A 23,269-nucleotide genomic window follows, 5' to 3' on the forward strand; every position below is an offset into this window, starting at 1 on the left:
ACTGCGGTAGTGGCGGCGGCCGGGCCCGTCGTGCAGGGCCGAGCCGCGCTCAGGGATAGGCGCATGGCCCGAGTTTGTGCGCGCCCACTGCGGCATCGCCTCCTGGCGCCGGGGCCGCCCACGGCTGCATCGCCCCGCCGCCCCCATCTCTCCGCTTCAATGATACGGCGGCCCGGCGCGGAGGTGCAGGGCGGAGCGAGATTTTTCCGCCGGCGGCCCTGAGGTGAAAGGAGGCGGCTTCCCTCCCTCACCCGACCGGGGCGGGCGGAGAGACGGGGAGGGGATCGCGTCAGACCCCGCCTCCGCTCCTCCCCTCCCGCGGCGGCTGCTTTGCTCCCCGTTCAGTCGTCCCCATCCTCGCCGGGCTCTGCTCAGCGCCGGGAGCTGCGCCTGTGAGTGCGGGGAGGGGCGGGGACGGGCCGCGCTTCTGTGGGAGGGAGGGTGGGTGGGGGGGGGGAAACGCGGGGCTGCGAGCGGCCAGAGCCCGCCCTGGGTGGGGGGAAAGCGGGGCCGTGTCCCCCGTGGGACTGCGGGTGCCCGGAGCTGCGGCGTACACGGGTCACATTTGGGATTCTATGGCAGGGCGGCAGGTGCGGGGCCCGGCCCTCAGCTCGGGGGGGGGGGGCTGCGCGGGGTGGAGTGCTGCACCTGGCATGGCAGCTCCTGCTGCCCCTCGGTGCAGGAGGGCCGGGCTGGGGCCGGGAGCGCTGTTCAGGCGCTGTATCCAGACACTGGGCACTTGGGGGCAGCGAGTGGAGCGGTGCAGTCGTGTCCAGCATCCTTGCTGAATCATTGCGATCTCAGAGTGAGATTTCCTACCGTGCGTTCCTCCGGCATGGAAAGCTCCTATTCCCAGCTCCTCCTGCGGGCCTGGGCATGAAAGGAGGATTCTTGTCACCGTCCTGCTGCTTGGTCCCTGTGATAGCCTTGTTGGCTGTGTGGGATGCTCTGTGCTCCTGACACCTGCCTTTATCCAGCACTGCTTGGATGGGTTTCCCCATGCAGATAGCTGCCTATTGGTGCCATAGAACAAGATATGTGGGTAAAACCAACTATCGACACTGTGCAGAGCGTCTGTGTGGCTCCAGCAGTGCAGGGCCAGCAGGTGCAGGGCAGGTGCAGTTGCAGTCTTTGGACTCCTGCATGAAGAGGGTCAAATGGTAATAGTGAGGTGGGATTTTCAAGCATCTGTCAGATTGGTGGACACTGTAGAACCCAGACCCAAACCAGGATTTTAGAATTCCTCAGGTGTGGGGAAAAAAAACTTTCAGAGCTTAGAATTCATAGTGTAGCAGTTAGGCATAAAGGAGTGAGAATGCTGAGTGGCCACTGTTAGTATTTTGCTCTCTTGCCTGAGGTGAAGACTGAAATATTAACCAAAAGAAACAGAGAAAGTAAGGAGAAGTTACGTTCTAATAAACTGTGTTAATCATTGTAGACTTGACGCGTGTAGGTGAGGGATTCATCCTTCGGCCATGCCAAGCTGTGGTATTACTGGAAGTTTTGGTAACCAGTTGTTTCCATAACATAGCTCGTTGCTTGGGGTAGCTCAGCACTGTAGGGCCTTGGGTTTGCTCTGCAGACTATTGCCTTGCTCTGCAGTTCTGTGGAGGACAGTCATTAATTACACTAGCTGAGGTATTGTCAATTCAGGTGAGTCATTAGTAATGATTTACAATAAAAACTTGCCTTTGGATTTCAAGACTGGCTCAGGATTAGAGAGGCTGTCCATTTACAGTGTAGCTGCTGAGAGCAGGAGTTTCATTTTCTCATCTTTGGAGATCCAAATGTCAGAGACAGTGAGCTCACTAAGTGGGAGAGTAGCTTGAGCCACAGGTATTTATCTGTATAAATAACAGACTAGCTTATTAGAAGTCCTGTCAACTTTATATTGACCTTGAAGTCTTCAGTACCTATTGAGACTAAACAGTTTGTGTAAACAATAAACAGTCTGTGTCCTTCACTTTAAGCAAGGTAGCTGAAAAGCATTCAGAGCAGATCAGGTGATATCTGCCTTTTGGCTTGTGACTGCTGGGTGCGTTTCTCCTCCTCCATCTGACTGTGCAGGATGGTACAACCATTGAACAACCATTGTGGTTTTGTCCAGGTGCGGTGTGTGCAGTCTGTGCCCTTGGCCAAGTGTGCTGTTTGCAGTCCCAGCAGTGCAAACGCTTGGCATTGCTGCTGGCATCCCCAGGCTCTGTCCTGTGTGTCTCTGTCCTCATTTGCTTTCTGTGAATTTCAGCTTGCAAAATGGTTGCATGTTAGTAGCTACCTGGGAGAAGCCCTGCTGAAGTTAATGAGACTACCTGTTGCAGTAACCTTGCTAGTAAATAGTCTTGTAATCTTCTGAGTCATCAAATATTAAGTAAGAGTGAGTGTTTTATAAATGCAGGTATCCAATTTGGTGTATTTATTACAAAATGGTGACTTCGGTGTTTTTCTTCAAAGGTACTTGTCTCTTATTGTTCCTTCCTCGTTCTGGATGTACTTGGGCTATGGTGGCAGCTGTAGATCTTCTCCCTGCTGACAGGAAAAGCTTGGTGAAAGTAGGACTGGATGTGAGTCCGTTGGTGTGCTTGTGTTCTCACCAGAGAATGATGTCCTGTTTTGCTTAAATGGTGTCAGAAGTTGGTCTGGCTGAGAATTGTTTTAGGTGAGCATTTCTTACAGCCTTAAAGGCAATTTGTCTTGGGCTGCATCTGCACATCACCTGTTCTTTGCTGCCTGGACACAAGTAGCTGTGCTGCTGAGGTTCTGTACCTGGGTGATGCATATTGTGTGACATGGACTGTCGCTGGCTTGAGGCTGTCTGTCCTGGAGTATAGATGGAGTGAGGTTCTGCGTCCTCCTGCGTCACAAACTTTCATTCAGGAAGAATTTGGAGCATTGTTGAAAGGCACATTGTTAAGGGCCCATTTCCCCACCCTTGTTATGATGTGGTTTGCTAGTCTTTATCTCTGGTTGTACCTGAACAGAGCTATTTTTGCCTTTGAAGTTGTCTAGAAATTTGGTGCTGCCAGGCTGGCCAGGGAAGCAGCAGGTAGCTGTGATCGCATCCAGGTGTTTTGGGATGGCCTCCTCATAGCACCTTGTGTGCTGTGCTTCTTGGTGCACTGTGAGCGTTGCCAGGTAGGTCTGTGTAGGAGTCTGGACTCTTACACAAAGGTCAGTGAGACTTCTTGCTGCATTTCTGTGTTGAGGGCTGGGTTAGTTTCTGCTGATTGCTCTCGTAAATTATTCATTGTGCTGCTACATAGCAGTGTTGTGATCAAAGATGAGTTCATGCCATCGAATGGACAGGCAATGTAGTCTGTTTCTTCCCCTGAACAGGCATGGAGTGGGGGAAAGTCCAGATTAATCCATATAGAGGCTTAGATATTGGCCAGAATAACAAAGTGTCATTCCGTGTGTTCAAGTAACTGATGGACATCTACCTACCTTTGGAGTATTCTGAGTGTGAAGATCCTGTTAAGTTTATAAAAATTGATCTCTTATATTGTGATTGCCAGTGACATTTCTGGCCAGCTGCATTATTTCCTCTTCAAGTGAATGTTTTTCTTGCATGTCAGAACCCTAGGCAGTCTATCCAGTGGTTTTAATGTGTCTGCATGCTATGCTGGTGCTGTACTTGAGCAGGGGGACAGCTGCAAGTACCTGTTCCTTAAGGAAAAAAACACAAAGCAACTGGAGTCGAAGGGATCTCAACTACTGGTAACAGGTGATGATCTGTACCTGACTGACAAGTCAAAATGGAGAAAACCCGAATGACTTCACTTCTTCATTTGTCAGCAGTTAACAGAACAACTACAGATGTTGGCAAAAGAGCTAGCATTCCAGGTTTATCTGCTGTTAGGGGGTGTGTGATTTAATATGCTTTCTTCAGGCATGCTGCATCTCTCACTTGTGAAAGTAAGATCCTGGTTTGACTCGTTCTGTGTCTTAATTCCATAGGCTTCTGTTGTCTGACCTCATAATTTTCATACAGGGATTTTGTGTTTTCTTCTCTTAATACATCTCAGGTACCACTGAGGCTGTGCTCACACTGCTGGCTCCCAAGGGCCTGGCTTCTGGGAGCTGCTGAGCCCTGGCTTTGGCTTTGGGCGGGATAGCAGAGCCCGGAGATGGATCTGCTGTGTTGCTCTGTGGTGAATGATACCAACCTTGTTTGCAGGGAATGAGAAGGAAGAGTCATTTTTTGGCTGGGAATTAGCTGGTGCTTGAGAAAGCAGGACTCTGTCTTGGCTTAAATCTCCCAGCTCCTTTTAGCTGAGGGATGGTGCATTGAAGTTTGCCAGCACTGAGGCTGGGAGCAGAAGCCTCAGTAGCTGTGTTGTCTTTAAGATGTAAAAATAAACAAAACTGAGAAGCTGCACCCTACTTAAAACAGGCTGACCTAAATTTCCAGCAGTTGTAGCAGAGATGCAGATTATGGGTAGGGAATACAGGCTTGCTGCCTTCTCTATCCATGGGCAGCAGGGCACCTCTGGAAGGCCTCAGCTGTGTCGGGGGTCACTCATACCTTTTTCCCCTCGGGTTGCATAAGCTGGGCTGTGGGTTTCCCTTGCAACGCTTGTGTGCAGCCCCTGCCCCTGTTATGCAAGCTGGTGGTTCCACATCTTCTGGGAAGTTGCAGCGTGATCCACTGCTCAGATTGCTTTTGTTGGAGCATCATTGAAAGCACGTTTGCTGTCCTCTTGCTCGTCCCTAAGGAGGTCTGTTTCGGGAGCATGTTTGTGTCTGTGAAGTCCGTTCGTACTCTTCCTTTGTAGATTAAAGTTCTTGTTATCAATTGCAGTTCTCCACTACTGAATTATTAATTCTGCAGTGAGAATTCATTTTCCTGCTGTTCATTGACTTTTGTGCTTGATTTATTCTGCGCAGTTTGAAAGAGGAGCATGGGAATTTTGGCTGATGTTAATGGGTTGTGCGTGTTACCTCAGTGGTGAATAAATGAACTTTGTTAATTGAGAAAAAGATGCCCGTCCTTCAAAGGACTTGAAGTTTTCCTGATGAGAAGTAGTCTGTAAACAGAATTTATCCTCAGAGGTACATGCTGTTATTTAACAAGTCTGGGTGGTCAGAACAGCCAGCAGAGTGCTTACCATGTGCTCAGGGGGCAGTGCTCTGGGTAGTGCAGAGGGAGATGCAGGGAAAAGCTCATTTGTTCTTCTGCTAATATGGCTTTATGGCTGCATGCTGTCCTGGCAGAGAGTCTGCCTTTGATTAGAAAACCACCTTTGGTGGTTCTTGTAGGTACTGAACAGCCTGCCATGTGTTTTTTTTTTTTTTTTGTGTGTGTGCTTTTTTCTGCAGGGAGCTAATAGGAGGTGGACTGCAATCTCTCAATAACCTTCTGTTCAACTTGGAGTACCGTGGTTCAGCAACTGAACAGATGGATAATGGAGACTGGGGCTATATGGTAAGTGATCCTGAGTGAATGTGTGTGTGCTGAGCAGCACAACTGGGCTTTCAAGATCTTGAGGTAAGATTCCTTGTTGATCTGTCCTGTGTGGATCGAGGCTTCACAGTGTGAGAACAAGAGTTGTGCATGTAGTAACAGCTTGCTCACGTTTTCTGGAGTGCTTTGTCGTCTGTGCCATTTGTGGGATGTGCTCATGTTCATATAGCCTAGCTAAAATCAGCAAGAATTTAACTGATGTCTTAAGCTCATTGTTACCATTTTCCTAACACACACAGACTGAAAACAGTTTGTGCTTCTTGCCTATAATTTTAAGGACTTTCTTGCATTATTTATAAGGAAAAAATGTTTTTCCTTTAAACCTTGTCTGAAATCAGACAAACGTATCTTATTTTTCTCCTGTTCTCATTCTCTAAACATTCTGCTGCCGTGCATATGTCGCTTTTTTTTTTTTTTTTTCTCCACTGTCTGGCCTCAGTCCTGACTGTTAGGATGGTGGCCAGATGGGATTTATGTTGCTTTCTTCTTGCTTCCTCATGTACTATCTGGAAGCTGATGCAGACTGGTTTGGTGCTCTGCCCCCTCTTCTACGCAGCATGCTAATTTTCTAATAAATGCTTCTTCTGAGAATTAAAAGCTGGAAGGCTTTAGTTCTCTTGTTTTAATAATTCCTCTTAACCAGTGCATGGATTATTTTGATTGTGAGCTCTTTGTCTTGTGCCTAAACTTGTACTGTCTTCCTCTTTTGAGGGTGAAAAAGTCTTAAGACTTGTTCAGCTGATTTGCTGTTATTCTTGAATGAGATTTTGAAAGCGAGGAGCACTGATGGACCTCATTCACATAAACTTGTTCTTCAGGAAATGTCTCTGATTTCATTTCCTCATCTGTAAAATATGAAAAAACTTGTTCCTCAAGTGCAAAAGTGCCTTCTATGACAGTAGCCCTGTTAAGATTTCTAAAGCATTCTCAAAATGTGCTTTCTAAATGTTGTTATCCTGTCAGCTGTGCCTTGTTGCTAGGCTTGGATTTGTTCAGGTTTAAACATCACTGAAAGACTTCAAATGGGAGAAGTGAGGTTCCTTCCAGAGCCACCAGTTCTCAAGCAGTATTTGCCATGTGCCTTGGTGAACCTTCTTGTCGTGGCTTGATAAACTCTGCGATTTCTCTCTTTCTAGATGACTGATCCAGTCACGCTAAATGTGGGTGGACACATGTACACGACATCCCTCACAACTCTCACCAGATATCCTGACTCAATGCTTGGGGCCATGTTCAGGGGAGACTTCCCCACTGCCAGGGACTCTCAGGGCAATTACTTCATTGACAGAGACGGACCACTTTTCCGTTACGTTCTTAACTTCTTAAGGACCTCAGAGCTAACTTTGCCACTGGACTTCAAGGAGTTCGACCTACTTCGGAAGGAGGCGGACTTCTATCAGATTGAACCTCTGATTCAGTGTCTCAACGACCCCAAGCCTCTGTATCCTGTGGATACCTTTGAGGAGGTGGTGGAGCTTTCCAGCACCCGCAAGCTGTCCAAGTACTCCAACCCGGTGGCTGTGATCATCACGCAGCTCACCATCACAACGAAAGTCCATTCGTTACTGGAAGGCATTTCAAACCACTTCACGAAGTGGAATAAGCATATGATGGACACCAGGGACTGCCAGGTTTCCTTCACTTTTGGGCCATGCGATTACCACCAGGAAGTGTCTCTCAGAGTGCATCTTATGGAGTACATCACAAAGCAAGGCTTCACGATCAGGAATACCAGAGTTCATCACATGAGTGAGCGTGCCAATGAAAACACAGTGGAGCACAACTGGACTTTTTGTAGACTGGCACGAAAAACAGATGACTGACTCTGACTCCACAGGAGCCGTTTCAGTTATTAGTGACTTAATTGAACAGTAAAGCCAAGAGAGTCTGGATTTTGGCTGACGTAACACTGCGGGCTTTTTTTTTTTTTATATATATATATATGAGTATTTATTGTTTATCATTAAGGACTGGAGAAGTTTCATTCTCTAGCAGTTCTGTCCTTTCATCCAGAATAAAAACATGCATGTGCCTGTTCAGTCAAGACACCTTTTTGTTTGAAAGAGGGAGTCCGAAGAATTAGTGCAGGAGGGTATTTTGTGTCATTAACACAATTCCGACGCAACTTAAAGTGCTAAAATTACCTCAGTTTAAATGGTTTCTAATCCATCTAACCCTGTGCCACTGGGAGCAAGAAACAAACGGAATCTAAGAGGCAGATGGCGAAAGGCTGCTATCACATAGACTAATTTAGCTTCTAAATCAATAAACAGTATTGTGATATTCTAGGAAAAAAAATCCCACCCTTTAAAAGTACTTGATAAGTACAGTTTCGTACAGTTATGACAACTGTTTCTTTCTATGCATATAAATCAAGCAACCAAATACTATCTGTAGCCATGGAAATATGATTAGAAATATTTATATTGGATTCTGAATGCAAAATGTCCCTGTGGTAGAATTCATATTTTTAATGCCTGGTGCAATATTATTCCCAAGTGTAATGCCTGCCAGCAAGAAGCTAATAAAAATGTGAAATATAGAATACTATCTTGTATTTTTTGTCTTCTAGAACTCTAATACTTAATAAAAACCCCAAAGGCTGTTTTTCAGCGCTGCAGAATAGCACAGATGCTTTGCTAGGGCTCCATTCTCTTTCACTACTGACATACTTTGTTCCTTTTTGTCTTAACTAATTGATCAAGCTGTCCTCATCACAGGAAAACAAAAGTGTTTGGAAAACGAGGCATTTTGACCAACAGAGGGATGGCAAGGATTCGCACTTTCTGTAGAGATAAAGGGAACACAACACCTAAAAATACTTGTAGCTGCATTGTTATCCCATTTTAATGATCTATCTGATAGCTGCTTATATCACATACGGATTTTTATATATGTAATACAAATAAGATTCTGTGTCTTTAACTACAGAGTGCTGTTTCCAATATGTTCAAGTCAAGGAACTGAGATTCTGTGTTCTTACCTAATTTCATGTAGCCATTCCTGCTTCTCTTGGCCACTGTGTCACTGTTACTTTCACAATTTCTGGTTGTGTTCTAGCTTAATTCTCTTGAGAGTAGAGATTCAATGTTTATTTTGACTGAATGGATCACATTCTCCCTTCAAGTTCTTGTCACAGTGGTTTCTTATCACAGCTGCTTTGCTTCCTAAAGTGTGGAGTGTCACTATTTGGAGATGTCAGAGGGATCAGGGTTCCTCAGGTCGTTGCAGCCTTCTGAAGCCTGGGGCCTTGCATCTCAGCTCTCTGTCAGAAGGCCTGTTTGAAGGTATTTTCCTCTGCCCTATTTTATCTCCCCTTTTCATGCATTTTAGGGGTTCTGACTTTTGTATTAAGACATCGTGAAAGCTTCATTCTTCTGAAAGCAGAAAAGAAAAGCTGAATTGATGAAGTGCAGCAGAACTGCTGGTAAGAAAGTATCTGTGTTGTCACTGCATTATAATCAGTCACAAGGTGTTCCTTGCAACACTTAATTTACTAGCAAATTAATGAGGGGCCTGGATCAGCCTCACCTTTTTGTAATTATCAAGTATAATAACTAGGGAAGCAGTATTCCAAATAGACTTTATTGCAATCAAAGATTTATCAAAAGACAGTATGAATGACTCTGTTAATGGGAAAGTAATCTTTGCAGGCAGGAGTTGACATCAGCTGTGTGTGATTCTTCATGAGCCAGAAATACTTGATTGCTGAGCAAGTTCAGAGCTCTTTTCATTCTCCAAATACATTTTCTAACACGTTTCTTGATCTACAAGAATAAGTTGTTCCTCAAAAGCAAGGACCAACGAGCAAGCAAACAACAAAAAACAGGACTATTTCTGACTAGGCTGCTTCAGAACAGTGGGTACCACTCAGAGTTGTTTGGCTTCTTTCTGATTAAATGCAAATGGCTGGCTAATGATTCTGTTTCGTACTTGTCGCAATTGCAAGTAAGCAACTGATGATTAATCTCTGATTAATAATACTCGTGCTTCATAAGTGCAGTGCTGCAGAGAGCGGGCGCGACCTCACTTGGGTCACAGTCTTCATAATTTCGATAGCTTGTTGTGAAGAAGTGGCTTCAAATACTTTTCATAGGCTGGGCTTATCTGTTTGGAAAGAGAATGTGGAAGGGAATTAATGGTAGTTAAGGAGGAAGAGCAGGTTATACATTCGTTTTCCTCATCTCTGAAATGCAGAAACTAGATCATATTAAAAAAAGCCACATCAGTAACCAGCTATGTGCAAGGTCTCTTCCCCTGTAATGTGCACTGTCCTTCGTAACCAGTACACAATACTTCTCATCCCAAATGTGACAGCATAGTATTTAACTTCAAAAAATGTGCTTCAACTGGAACGTTTGCTAAAGGCAAGCTGTAGTATTTCAAAGGAATTGCTGATTATCACAGTAAAAATTTCACTTAAGGCAAAATGAGTTTTCAAACAGAGCAACAGCCATTTGCATCATGAGGGATTTTACTTTTCTCCACAGTATGGATGCATTAAGAAGTGAAAGTAAAATCTTAAAGACAAAGGATGAAATTGCCTAATTTAACATTTATTCTCTTTCTGGATGGGCATATTATTAAAAAAAAAAAGTACTGCGCTTGGAAAAAGTACTGGTGAATGGAAAATATCCCACAGTTAGTGGCTTTTGCAGCCATCTAGAGTTGTTCCATAGTGTTAACCATGTAAACATGCTTTCGTTGTAGTTTACTTTGTGCAGTGCTACTTCACTGTCACACATCTAAATCAAAACCACACTGGTCACTGGGGCTGGTCCAGCTCCCTTGCTCAAGCTGTGGTTCATTGCCATCTAGCCCACAAGCTACTTCCTGCCTGACCTAGGGCTATAGGAGGAATAATTCGAGAATCAGGGTTCACTGTTCAGAGTGAGATAATGACAGATAAGATGTCTTACTCCAATTGCTTATATCCACATGGCTTTTCTTAGAAGAAAAGCAAACTATTTCTGTTCTGGCTCATACAGAGTTTGCCTGGCTGTAATCCAGCATCCATACCTGCTTGTTGGTCGGTGCCTTCCGAGCCCACTCATAAAGCCGCTGGTAGACCTGTCCGTCGTAATTGCCAAGTGCAGAATTCAGGCTCTTGTCCGTGAAGTCAAAAGCATCCACTAGTGGAACAGCATCCTTCCTAAGGAGTAGATGAAAAAAGAGAAATGTGAAAGTCAGCTATGCAAGTTCCTTCGTCTGAAATGCTTGTGCCAGTTTTTCCCCTTGTCTGCGTTGCACAGGAAGCTCTGCTTTGATTCCTCAGAGACATGTTCTGTTAAAGCTCTGAGTAAAAGTCTTAAGCTTGTTACCACTTTAATTCTGTGATTAGTTCCAAATATACTTGCTTGGTCCCGTTCAACTCTTGGTTATGGTGTGTTCCTGTTTCTCTCCAGGTGACCTAAGTAGGATTTCACACACTTCTCACTTCTCTGCATCAGAAGCTAATCTGCTCTTAACAGCAGTGAGTAGTGAAAAAGCCTTTGTGAGTGCTGTGGTAAGTTAAAACCTTAGCATATCTCAGAAGCCACGTTAGTAATGAATGGTGTTGAGCAGATGCATCTGATCTGGCTGTAGTCAGAACTGTTTAGGTACCTGTTGCAAGTCAGCCATGGCAACAGAGTAGGCTATATTAGTGCAGCGAAAGCAGACTTAGCAGTGTATAATGAGTTGTTGTTGCTGTTTCCTTTAAGTGATGTTCTGATTGGGTATTTTCCTGCTTTTGCTTTGCTGCAAATGGTATATTCAGGTTTTCTTGCTTTATACCTCAGGATTTCATGTTACTGAACTTTAATCTAGTAATTGCATGGGAGCTGGAATCTTAAATCTATTTTGCTCTGAAAATGAGCTTTGTGTAGATGTTTTAGTCAATTTCTAATGCTGCCAGGCAAGGAAAATAAAAACTGAATGAGGTGAATTGACTGAACATGTTGCCATAGGTACAGCAGTACCATTTTATATTTAATGCACAGAGAAACTGAATAGCTGTGATCTTCTTGTGCAAGAACGGCTCACCGAATGATCCCCAGGAGCTCCAGGTATGATGCTGTGACCATGTCCATCTGAGCTCCAGTTAAATATCCATCATGCAGGAAAATTCCCGCATTCGAGAAGATACCGTGTAATGCAAACAGATCACAAAGATGTTTCATAATGTTCTGGATGCCGGCCGTGTTCTCAAGTTTTTCCACAGTCTCTACAAAGTTTTTCACAGTGATGTAGTGGCAGTGAGCCTGGAAAACAAATACAATCAACAGTGAATGCACCTCTAAACACTTTTAGTAGGCCAAGTGACGCAAACGTTCTCACAAAGAACATAAAACCTTTTCATTTCACTGGCAGTTTTCCAGCCTGTATCCCTTGTCCGCTGGTTGACTAAGCGTTCTGCTTTCATGTCTTACTAAAACAGTAGAGGAAAGGATTGGGAGTGTAAGCAGTCAATGCTGGTATGTGTAAACTCAAGAAATCATGGCAGTACTTCACATAGTTTTGATGAATACCCCAAAGATTTTTTTACATGATGGAAATGCTTTGGAATGTGCTTGTGTCAATCTCTACCAAGTGAACTTTGGTTATATATAGCAGAAGAAAAATCTCTCTGTTGGGCTTATGGTACATTGGAGTCAGTGACTATATGGCTTCAGCTTTGAAAACACCGTCAGTGGAAGGACAATCCAACTTACCTCCTGTTTTTGCTGTTTTAAGTAAACTGATGATTTCTGGGTCAGACACTGGCAGTATCTGCTCACTTACAGAAATACTAAGCTCAGCACAGCCTAGCTCCAGAGTGAGTGAAACAAGATGACTCCACCTGTTTGTGGGGCTGACTCTTGTTATGCTGATACTCCTCCAAGTGGGTAGTGGTGTTGGTGTCTGCACAGCTTCATTCCTCTGCTCTACATTTCTCCTCCCAGCTGTGGGTGTATGCAAGGCACGCCTGCACTGCAGCATGGTCAAGCAGCGTGGAGGTCAGCGCAGACTGCAGAACCTGCCTGAGAAGCTGGGTGTCTACTCAAGCAATTAAAATCTGTGGAGACTGCAGCAAAGCCATCACTGGTGTCTGAGCCACCTGGCTGAAAGCTGGCAGGCTTTTGTTCATAGAGCTGCCAGGGCAGCAATGAGTCTCCAGAAAAAGCAAACAGAGTAGAAAGCAAATACAGAAGCACCCCAAGAAAGCAGCAGGCTGTCATGATTTTAAAGCTATGGTGGAGACAAGATTTTGTTACTTTCCCTGAAGTATCCAAGAAGCAGTGGGGGCCCAGATCCCCTCTCTGGGTATTAAGCTCTTTGGAAATAGTTTCCTTCTAAAGAGCCTTGCTTCTCCTCCTCCTCTTCTGCTTTTTTTTTTCTTTTCACTTTCTGTTAGACTTACAGCACTGATGCTTGCTGCTTCCACTGAGTCTGTGTAATTGAAAATCAGGAGTGACACAGCAGACAGGTGATCACAAATAACGCTGTTACTGAGAACTTGTAGTACCAGCTCACTTTCTCAGTCAGTTCTTGTTTGAAAAGATTAACTGTGCTTATGAGCATGACAGAATCAATACTTCTAATAGTTTTGAAACAATTTCACTTTTTTTTGCTGAGAAAATTTGGCTCATCAAAGACTTCATCTTATTGACTGAGTAGTAGGTGGCTGTTCCCTCAGGCACCTTCCTACTGTGGAATTATCTAGATGTTATTGCTGTGTTTAGGTATATGTAGGGTTCCTCCTTCCCTTGGGGGACTTCTTTCTCAGTCCATTTAGGTTAGGGTTGGTTCTGGCTGAAGCCTAGGTTACAACAAGATGTTTTTCATTAAACATTGAATGAGGCTGAAATAAGCCATGGATCTGTTTCAAAATCTTACCCTCCTCAGTTTAGAAAGGAAGGGAGACTTCTACCATAATTGCAGTCAAATTGCACATAACCACATTAAAAAAGAATTTTGCTTCCTGGAGTTACTGAAGTATTAGTGATGTTGGCTTTCCTTTATATTTAGGGCCCTTCTACCCTCTTGCTTTCTTTTCTGCTCAGTTCTATATTAATTCCTTGTTTTGGCAAACTAATACTGTTGTCCTGATCCTATTTCAGCTGAAGAAGAGCAGATTGCCTATCTATCTATGTGAACTAGGAACTGCTTTTAGGTCTCTTATTTGACTTCACTACTTTGATTTCTTCCAGCAGTAATTAAGACTGCACTTATCACCACTCTTAATTATTATCCCTACTTTTATCTTTCCTTGTGAGAGCATAGATTTAAAAAAAAATAAAAAAAAAAAGAGCATGTTTCACCCTTACGATGGCTCTTCCAGCTTTTAGAAGGATGGCACTGGGGAGGCTTTCAACTGAAAGCCAGAAATACAGGCTGCTTGTAAAAAAAGATGAGCATTAGCTGGAGATGGTATGCTGTGATTGCAGGCTGTGGAAGGTGCTGGTGGCAGCTTTTTGTTTCTATCCTTTAGCCTCTACCTCGGCTAGTCTGATAGCCAAGTCTTCAGATCAGGAGTTGTTTCCTAGTATGATTTTCTACCGTGCAGACCACAGTGGGGCCCTGATCTTTGTGGTGTCCCTTGTATGGGGACACACATCATTAAAAAGCGATGAGATGTTTTTAGGCTAATTGTGCTGTTTCCACTGCATACTGTATCCTAACAACAAATGTCAGATGAGCACAAAAACGTTGCTAACCTTTGCAGCCTGTACCAGCTGCACTGTGCATTGGTTCCACGCTTCGTGCCTTTCGACTCCTGACTGAATCAAGTCCTGTAGTTTAGCTGCTGCGCTGCTTATCAGTCTGGAAAATTGGAAACAAAATCCAAAACACATTTGAATATAAAGATAGCAGTCCACAATGCACTCGTTTCATACTCAGACTTGTGTGTGATCACATGGCAAAATGGCGTTTTGATATTTAAAGTTGGCTCAGTGTGATGGAACTCTTATGGAAAACCAAAGTACAAACCAGGCAGAAGCACCCACACCATTCAAGTACTAAGGGAGTTCTGCCTTCAGCTTCCATTACAGTTCATTAGAGGCCTCTAGAGTTTTTCTTAGGTTTTGTTTAAGGAGAGCTAGCAAAACAAAAGGAACCAACAGTAATATTAGACTGATGTTATATTGTTTTACTGTCTTTCTAAACAGAGCTTTCACCAAAGCTTTCAGAATAATGGCTCTCCTTTTTGCCACTGTGACTGACTGCAGAACTGTGCATCTGTTTACCTGGTCTTCAGAGATGACACCTCTATGATCCATAATTCTTACCAGACCACGTTCACTGCCAATCTTAATTGTGTTGAATAGTTGAATGAGTAGCTGAAAAACTACAGATGGAATGAAAGGCTCTGTGATTGCTGTGTTATTAATTGAACACAAACATCACTCTCTCGGGCAAGGGAGATTTTAACTTGTTGTATAGAATGGCACAAAGTCCAATTGCCTAAAGGTTGGCGACTCGCTAATGTGATCTGGGATTTACTTGAACAGTGTCATCAGCTTTGTATAGAATCAGCTCTCTGTGGAATACAGTTTTTATGTAGCACATGGCTTACGAACGTTTGATGTTCTGAATATGAAAGTTTCCTATTAAACATCTGCCATGGCTATTAATCCTGTGGGAGGGGTTAAGTCTCGCTTTCCAAGAATAGATGGTTCCAATTCTTATGGAATTTATTATTTTACTTCTCTTTAAAGCAAGGAAGAAGCTGTATTTCTTCCTTGTATTGAATACTTTGAATACTTCATGTATTTCACTGACCTGATTGCTGCATGTTGATAGGCCTCTGTGTAAATGTCCGGGCTGAGGAAATCCAACTTGTCCTTGGCAGGACACTTCCCGGGTTTCATTGCAGCCAGATAAGTGACAGATGGTGGCACGGGCTGGCTGGCACTAGCTGCTGTGAAGCACTTAATCAAGAACCTGGAAAGAGTGTAAAAATCAGATCAGGCCACACTGATGATCTCCATAGCAAATAGCCAAGCTAGAAGTAAGGTGGGGCCTCCCTGGGTTGGGTGGGAAATAGTCAGGTGCAGCCTATCCCATCAGCAGCCCCAAATGGACTAAGTGATGAGCTTTTGTTTTGCATGCTATTTATAGTAGCCTGATCTGTGATGGGTCTTGGCTACCTTGTCTGCTGCATTTAATGCTACAGAAATCTGTAGTGATGAACTTTTAGGATGGAATTTCTCAAGAAGAGGTGATAACGAGTGCAGAAGTGTATGCATATGTGCACAGAGGGATGTTGTAGCACCTTGGTCTGTGGGAAGTATGCTGGTTTTCTCCTTCTAGTAAAAGCACACATTATTAAAAGCTAAAGCAGATGTGGTTTCTTTCTCCTGGATTTCATCTACTATGGATAATCACTCATTTGGTGTTCCTGAAGCGTGACTCACCTAGAATCAAATCTAGCAACTATGCTTTCTCTGAATCAAAGTCACTTACTTCACCAATATCACATAATGTCTGTTGCTTAGAAAAAAGAAACTGCAGGACTTGCATAGCAACGCTTTTGCTGCATTGCTGGACAAAGAGGAAAATTAGTCTATGCAGAACAGCACCTGCCTGTGTCCCCAAAACCTGAAATAGAAGAGAGTCCAATTCCCACACACTTCGTGCCTACTAGACAGAAAACTTGAATGGGTTATGGCTTGAGTTGTATTTTTAGAAGGTGCTATGAGAAAGGAGTAGCTGGTTTTACTGGTTTTGGAGAAGAAGAGGTAGAAGTTGAATAAATTAAGGGGCAAGCTTTCAGCTGAATGAATTTGAATTGTTACCTGGCAGTTTGCAGGAGCAAGATGGTGTTTTCCCCTTCATAAATACAAGAGGCAAGTATTTTAGTGTACAAGGAAGGCAGTCCACTCAACAAAGAGTAACCGTGTCCCCCGCATGCCCTGAGGCAAATCTCCAGTCCTGATGTGCAGAACTGAGTAACCATGGCTTTAAAGCCTGAAGAAAATGCATGAAGCTGTTTTAAAAAAAAGAAAAGAAAAAAAGGAAGAAAAACACAGTATGAATGATGAAAACATTCTAAAGCAATCCTCTGAGTATGCTCCTAGGCATGAGATCTTCCTTTGCCTGCCAGTGCAGCACCCAGTCCCCATGCTGAGCTTTGGTTTCTGCTGGGATGCCATGCAGCCCTGTGTTGGGCATGGTGTGGTTGGCTTACACGTTTTTGGGTTTCTCTAAAGCAGCAGTGGCTTTGGTGTCTTTGTTCAAAACATGTTTTTACTTTAGGCTTTCAGTTGCCAACTCTTATGCTGTCTATGTAAAAAGCTTTGGTTTTGGCTCAGAAGTGAATATTTGCACGTGTTTGTAGATGAAGTTGTGAAATACAGCTTTGCCACACCAGCTATTGGGAACACAGGCTTTATCAGGCAAACAGGCTTTTCAAGGACATCTCACTCTGCAATAGCTCCCAAAGCCAAAAATTTGGGGTGGTACAACAGATGCTGTTGCTGAGTGGTTGCGGGCCTGGGACAAGGATGCTAGATGATCTTTAAGGCTGCTTTCAAACCAAGCCATTCTGATTCTAAGGTGTTTGATCTTTTAGCATTTCAGCCCGTTACCTAGTGGTGAGAGCAATGACTATCCAGTTTGCTAAATTACATTGAGAATTAGGGATGGGAAGAGGAGCATTACATGCAGAATAGCTGTGGGAACTGATCCCATGGAGGCTCACCTCTGGCAGCGAGTCGAAATTCCTCCCCTGGATCTCTCTGTAACCCCTGTTGAACAGCTTGTGCAGGTAGCTGTTGATAAAATGGAAGGCATAGGCTGCTGCTAACTGAGGCAGCAACTTCTCTTGCTGGGTCTGGTAGTCAAGGATTTTTGCTTCTTCTTCCCTGTTGGGAGATAAGCAATGAAGTATGGAAAGCGTGGACACAGGCACGGCTACTGGTAGTTCACCTGAACTGCATTTTTCATTACCAAGAAGCAGTAAGTGAAAATGGATCCGGTCTGGTTTGTCTCCCTGCTCCCCATCCCCTCCAGCTCACAAAGCTGGCAGACAAGCTTGACTAGGAAAACAGTCATTTTTCTGCTGTGTTGGTGAACTGGGCTGTCAGGTCAGAAAAAGTTCTGCACCATTGGTCAGTACAGAGGGCAGACAGGGACTGTGTGAGAGCAAGAGGAGGAAAGTCTGTCAGGGCAGCAAGCTGGAAGGTGGTGTAGCTGAGGCGGTAGCACTGCACCCTGAAAAGCTCTTGTTTTTCAAACTGGCTCCTCTGGTCAGCAAGGAGAGTGGCAGCCCCAGCTGATGCTCCTGCAAGGCGGGTAGAGGCAGCTGTGCTCTGACACTGCTTCCTGTTCAATGTGAAATGGAAATGACAAGGTTATAATTAAGCCTCTCTTAACAGCTGCACCTACGCTTGTTTTATTTTGTTTTGTCAGCAGCTTTAATTTTTTAAGCCAAATAGAAAACAGAAAAGCTTCTTGCAGCTAGAATTACTTTTTGAATGTAGAGTTTGGTTAAAAATGTACAGCTCTCTGCTGGGTCAATTCCTGAGTTTCTTTGAAAACAATCTAAATTATTTTAAGCTTTCTAAGCTTTTTATGTTATGTTCTTTATCTTTTCTGCTGTGTTCAATATATTTGGGGCTTCAACTGATGATACGAGTTGTTATAACTCAGCATGCTGTGCTCTTGTGTTTGGTTTGCACTAGAAACAAGCTGTGTTGTCATGAGGATCTTCCTGCTTTTGGAAGCAGATTTAAGAGGGAATTTAAAAAATCTATTCAAATGCAAGTATCTAAAAATTACAGAGATTCTTACCAGACTAAGAAAATTTACTGTTGCAAAACAACTTCCAACAGTTGATGTTGGAAGCTGTTTTAATGTTGCATCCATTAGTGAGACAGAATTAGAGTTCAGTAACTTGTCTGTTCTGACTGGGCAGTTCTGGGCAGGCTGGTTAAGGAGAGCCAGCTGTGTGTGTGAATTGCTGAGCTGTTCAGTGAGACAAGGAAATAAGCCAAAGATGTGCTGAAAGGTAAGCTGAAAAGTGGAAATACAGACTGATGAACACAGTGTCAGGTCCCTCCCCAGTGCTGCAGACTTGTGTGGCATTACCCAGGATTCAACTTGGACTGGCGGCGAACCACAGAGTATCTGATGGCAATGGTGCATGCTTTCATTAGAGGTAGAATAACTTCATCTGAAATGAGGGAAACGCGTACTGAAGTCATGGTGAAATAGTTAATCTTCTGTGACCCACGCCTTATATAGGTGCCATCTGGCTGAACCTAGAATAGAGAGAGGATTTTAGATGTCGTCTTTTGATGGTGCAGCTTCTCCCTACAGAGAGATGTGTAATCTCTATGCACAGTGTACGATTAACACTGAAATCTGCACTGGGTGCAGGGCTAAGTATTCCCTTGTGTGATGGATGGAACCGATTTGTTTGAAGAGACAAACTCGTTCTGCTTTTTACTTAGGTATCTTCTACCATCTCATAACCTTTGAATATGGAATTCTAGCTGCACATTTTCATTTAGGATTTGGATAACTTCTATCCTTGATAAAACTTCAGAGACTTGCATACACCTCAAAGGGAGACTTTTGTCCTAAATTTAGGCAGGTCCCAGTTGTCTCTCTGGCTTGTGATGGGATTCTGACCGGGCAATCTGTGATTTGAACACTTTATGTACCTCACAGAACTTGTTCAGCATGTTCTCTCGGGGGATGCGCACATTCTTCAGCATCAGGTAGCCATTATCAACGTGCTCAAAATTCATTTTAGGACCAATGTCTCCTGCAATTACACCTGCAGCACGAGAAAACACAGCCTATTTACTCCCGCTTGACCCCTTTTCTCCCCATTTTGCATTGGATTGGGGATCTCAAGGGAAGGGCATATTCAGCTCTGCTTCCCCAGCATGGATGATGTTGCCAGAGAGATGCAGCAGTGTCTGGAAACATTTACCTGGGCACAGTGAATGGTCCTGAAGGCTGCGGATCTGCACAATGAAGGGATGCACACCGTAGCACTTCCCATGGATGTAGAGCTGGGCAAAGGCCACGGTGTGGGTTGCTGACCTTCCCACTGTGAGAAGAGAAACAGCCATGTTCCCTTAGGACTAGGCACCGTGCAAATGCTTCATAGCAGTTAATGCTGATGTGTATTGGGTATTGCTAGTGCCTGGGTCAGGGTGGGTGTGATCGACAGGTGCTGGAAACTGGAGAATGCCTAAATCTGCATTCTGAGCTGCTCTTGGCTCTAAGGACGCAGCAGGTGAGCATCTGATCCAGCTACCAATGACTGACTGAAGTTTTTCATGTGAAACACCTTCCTGAGGGAAGCCATGAATTTCACTCTTGAATTCTTCATGCTGAGACTTGCCTGTTTTCAGGGAATTCTCTGCCTGCAGGTTTTGGTCCTATTTACAAAGATTTGATTCCTGCAGAGGCAGATGCTTCCAAGGGCTTTAACAGATAATGCTGGCTTCCTTCTGGCCTTTAAAGTTGTACAAAATCCTTAGATCTCATTGCCTCAAGGTGTTTGCATTTCTTATTGAAGTCCTCTGCTGGCACCTGGACCCTCAAACATGGAGCTTAAGCAAAGCAGACTAAGGAACTGAAGGAAGCAAATGAAGAAAACAGAAATATCATGCAGGGTACTTACTGTCTCCAGGCCACCACTTCATTGCAGAGATTGTTGGTGTATTCAGTATAAACTCCTGTGTGCTGATATCAAAGACTGCTGTTGTTTCCAAACCCTGAAGATAAGTTCCTTTAAAAAAATAAAAAATATCCTGGTGTATCATGAGGGTGAACAGACAGAGGGGAAGCTGGTATGGATGTTACTGAGCTTTTGGGGTTTACCTTCCTGCTGAGAACCACGGAACACTGAAACTCCCCAGTGGCTGCAGGACACACCATCTGCAGAGATCTCTGAGGCAGACTGTACTGGAGCACGCTGCCTAGCTGTTGGTGACCGACCCCTTCTACCACCAGCACCTACCTTCACTCTTTTTTCTGCACTGGCAAACCAAAGGCAAGCATCTCTAGCTTGCTGAGCAAATGTCATGCTTCCCCTAGGATCCCCACCTCAGCGACACGGACAGCTTGAACTCGCATCCCCTGAGAGTGTGGGTGAGAGCCTTTCATCCTACACTAACCGTGATTTCTCTGTAGCCTTACCATGCCCCAGTTCAGTCTGGGCGTAGCTTCCTATGATCTGGTATTCAGTGGCAAGAGGAATCCATTTGGCCACCTGTTTGTCTGAGCCCAGAACCGAAATGCTTCTCATGAAGACCCGGTGGAGGAGAAATGCTACATCTCCTGAAAGCGCTCTGGGGAGAAAGCACAAGTATTTTTACACTGATGAAGTTCCAGGGATGTGATTAATGAGGCAGTGACGTGGTGGCAGTTACTAGGCAGTACCACCTGCTGCATTTTGATTTCTGTGTTGTCATATTCAACACAATGTGTAGCGTCAGTACAGCATTGCAGGAAAAGTGATTTTTCATGCTGGTTTTGTTCCTTCTTTCATAACACACTTTGCTTAAATGTCACTGGCTCATTATTTCATTTGCTCTTGGAGGAATTATCTGTTCTCAGGAGCAGATGCCGAGCTCCTAAAACACACGGCCCAGCTCCATCGGCCCCATGTCTTTGACAGCTTTGTGAATTGTTTGTGTCTGACTTGATGTATTTTTTTTTTTCTTGTGGAAAAAGATTCAAATCCATCCTGGTAACACTGTTTTATTAGCTGGTCAGCCCTGTGCTATGGGGCTGGCTGATAGTGCTTTTTAGGATGCACACAGCTCTATTCCAGAAGCTGAGTGCGTGCATTCTCACACCTAAAAATAAGTGGCACTGCTGTTCTCATTCACTTGACTTTACTGCAATGCTCTCAGAAGCATCAAAGCAGACACTTCGCACTTTTAACAAATGACCGTGAGCATTTTTTTTTATAATGGACCCGTGAGAGAATCAGTCATGTTGAAAAAGCAGGGAAGAATATGAACAAAGAAGCAGTTAAAATGAAATTGCTTTGATTAACAGAGATAAACTTAATAAACCCCTGTCAGCCCATCCAGAAATGTTACTTTAACTCATTTCAAAGCTGGCTTTTAAATGTCTGTCCGTGATTCAGGCTGCCTGGCACCAGGACTGTGGTTAATGAGAAGTTCCTGCTTGCCTGGTATCTCATAAGAAAAGAGCTGTGCTTCCCTGCAGCCTTAATTGAGCAGAGCACGATCCTACAGGCTGAAGCTCCTGGCATGGGGGGGTCTGAGGGCAGCAAGCAGAGGTGGGGTTTTTAAAATCTGGGATATTTTTCTTCTGAAAGAGGACTGTGGTAATTAACAACTCCAGGAGCTCTTGATGGAAAATTTCCCCTTTATCAGTGCCACTCACCATAGGAGACTGAGCTTAGCATAACAAATTGTAATCTGTCATGTGATGAAAGACTGGAAAATGACTTTGAGCATCAGTGATGGTTTGTGAGGTGCAGGCATTGCTCTTCTGAATGAGGCTTTTAAACTTGCACCTCACCTTGATCCTACTGATTGTGTACCCCACCCAATGGCAGGGGAAGGAAGGGGGCAAAGAGTTATAAAGTGGAGCGCAACCCCCTGCCAGGTGTTAAGAAAAGAAAATGTTTAGGAAAGGACTGTGAGAGATACTTTCCTCCATTTGCTTACAAATTAAGTGGTACCTTTGTTTGCTTTTAACACAATGTGGGTTTTCCAGATAAAGGAAGTGTCATCTTAGATTTGTCTGTAAGCCAGCAACATAAGAGAACGGCACTTCACGTTCTGACTGTGCTGAGCAGGGCAGTGAGGGACGTTGCACTGCTGCGCTCTCAGCTGTGTCAGTGCGCAACAGCAACTTTCCCCTTCCCAGATGTGCTGCCCAACTGAAAACCTGCACCTTGTTTGTGCCAGGACGAGCTGTTGCAGCTGGCCTCTCCCAGCCTTTGCTTGAGCTCATTCTTCCTGGCAAGCAAACCTTTCAACAACAGACGAGTTGCACGTTCCAAAGAGAATCACCTGTAAACGTATACAGATTCAGGTCCGTCTTCGCTCCATCCCATCTCCTGCATCTTTTTTCGGATGTGAACGGCCTTTCTGACCGCTGCTTCGTACCGCTCATTCTGGCTCTGGAAGTACTGATTTTCTCTGCTAAATACCGGGTCGCTCTCGATAACGTCCACTGGAAGGCAATGAGAAGCGTTACCCCCGCCGCGTGCGCTGGTTATGAGCAGGCACACAGCGGTGCCAGCCCTACTCACCGACCGCCCGCCGCAGCCGTGTGCGCTCAGCCCCGCCGTCCAGCACGGCCGTCAGCCTTGGCACGCTGAAGGAGGCCGTCAGCCTCTCGCTGGCCAAGTCGGGGTTCACGTTGGCGAGGCGGAAGCCCTGCGTGTCCTCGGTGGTGTCCGGTAGGGCCATCCCGGCTGCGCAGTGTGTTACTGGGGCTGCAGCGGGCTGGTGAGAGCAGCGAGCCTCCTGCTGCTGTCGCTCAGCTCTGCGGGCAGCAAAACTACGGTGCACTTTGTACGCAAACCTCTGTGCTACTTAAAAAAAAAAAAAAAGAGACGCGAGCTCCAGGAGCGTTTGGACGCTGCCCGTCCGCGTTGCGACAGTGGGGAAGGGAAAGCGAGGGCGCACTAAGAGCTCCAGGTGCGGGTCTTAGGCGTTTTGTAGCTTTACTTTTAGCACTTTTCCTGCAAGAGAACAAGGGATATTACACAAGCACATGCCATGGGTAAGGCACTCCCAGCGCCCGCCCCTTCCCGTCCCCGCCGGCTGCGACCTTGCGCTCCCCGTGCCAAGGGGTCTTTTAGTAGGGGCAATGATACACAGAGCGCAGTGGGAG

At 44.8% G+C, this 23,269-nt stretch overlaps 2 protein-coding genes and 1 long non-coding RNA gene across 4 annotated transcripts in view; 2 read left to right on the forward strand and 1 right to left on the reverse strand.

Moving 5' to 3' along the window:
- Positions 1-46: 46 nt before the first annotated feature.
- On the forward strand, positions 47-8,389 carry KCTD6 (potassium channel tetramerization domain containing 6). 2 transcript variants are annotated; one of them, XM_052679178.1, is made up of 3 exons: positions 47-392; positions 5,317-5,422; positions 6,598-8,389. In XM_052679178.1, exons 2-3 carry the CDS (start codon positions 5,396-5,398, stop codon positions 7,282-7,284), a joined length of 714 nt encoding a protein of 237 aa, XP_052535138.1. In that variant the 5' UTR covers positions 47-392; positions 5,317-5,395; the 3' UTR covers positions 7,285-8,389. The 2 variants fall into 2 exon arrangements, with proteins under 2 accessions (XP_052535138.1, XP_052535139.1); XM_052679179.1 differs by lacking the exon at positions 47-392 and having other exon boundaries at positions 5,342-5,422; positions 6,173-8,389.
- Positions 8,390-9,027: 638 nt separating this feature from the next.
- Positions 9,028-23,130, reverse strand: ACOX2 (acyl-CoA oxidase 2). Its single transcript, XM_052679161.1, has 14 exons — positions 22,683-23,130; positions 22,441-22,603; positions 20,585-20,736; positions 20,067-20,174; positions 19,368-19,487; positions 19,093-19,208; positions 18,515-18,687; positions 17,127-17,289; positions 16,222-16,412; positions 15,206-15,367; positions 14,140-14,245; positions 11,486-11,703; positions 10,481-10,613; positions 9,028-9,568 (listed from the first exon to the last, which is right to left on the reverse strand). Exons 1-14 carry the CDS (start codon positions 22,840-22,842, stop codon positions 9,506-9,508), a joined length of 2,028 nt encoding a protein of 675 aa, XP_052535121.1. The 5' UTR covers positions 22,843-23,130; the 3' UTR covers positions 9,028-9,505.
- The window catches only part of LOC128078701 (uncharacterized), a 90,395-nt gene continuing 77,979 nt past the window's right edge, over positions 10,854-23,269 (forward strand). Inside the window, exon 1 of the long non-coding RNA XR_008205753.1 lies at positions 10,854-10,967. This is a non-coding gene — a long non-coding RNA (uncharacterized LOC128078701). The remainder of the gene's footprint in view (positions 10,968-23,269) is intronic.

Source organism: Tympanuchus pallidicinctus, unplaced genomic scaffold, assembly GCF_026119805.1.
Source record: "Tympanuchus pallidicinctus isolate F22 unplaced genomic scaffold, pur_lepc_1.0 scaffold17, whole genome shotgun sequence".
In the NCBI taxonomy this organism is placed as follows: domain Eukaryota; kingdom Metazoa; phylum Chordata; class Aves; order Galliformes; family Phasianidae; genus Tympanuchus; species Tympanuchus pallidicinctus.

Coding starts and splice junctions, on each gene's coding strand:
- ACOX2 (XM_052679161.1), bottom strand. CDS start 22,842: ATGGCCCTACCGGACACCACCGAGGACACGCAGGGCTTCCGCCTCGCC. Junction 20,737..22,440: donor GAATCTGTATACGTTTACAG/GTGATTCTCTTT, acceptor CTTTCTCCCCAG/AGCGCTTTCAGGAGATGTAG. Junction 10,614..11,485: donor GAGCTCCTGGGGATCATTCG/GTGAGCCGTTCT, acceptor TCTACTCCTTAG/GAAGGATGCTGTTCCACTAG.
- KCTD6 (XM_052679178.1), top strand. CDS start 5,396: ATGGATAATGGAGACTGGGGCTATATG. Junction 5,423..6,597: donor ATGGAGACTGGGGCTATATG/GTAAGTGATCCT, acceptor CTCTCTTTCTAG/ATGACTGATCCAGTCACGCT.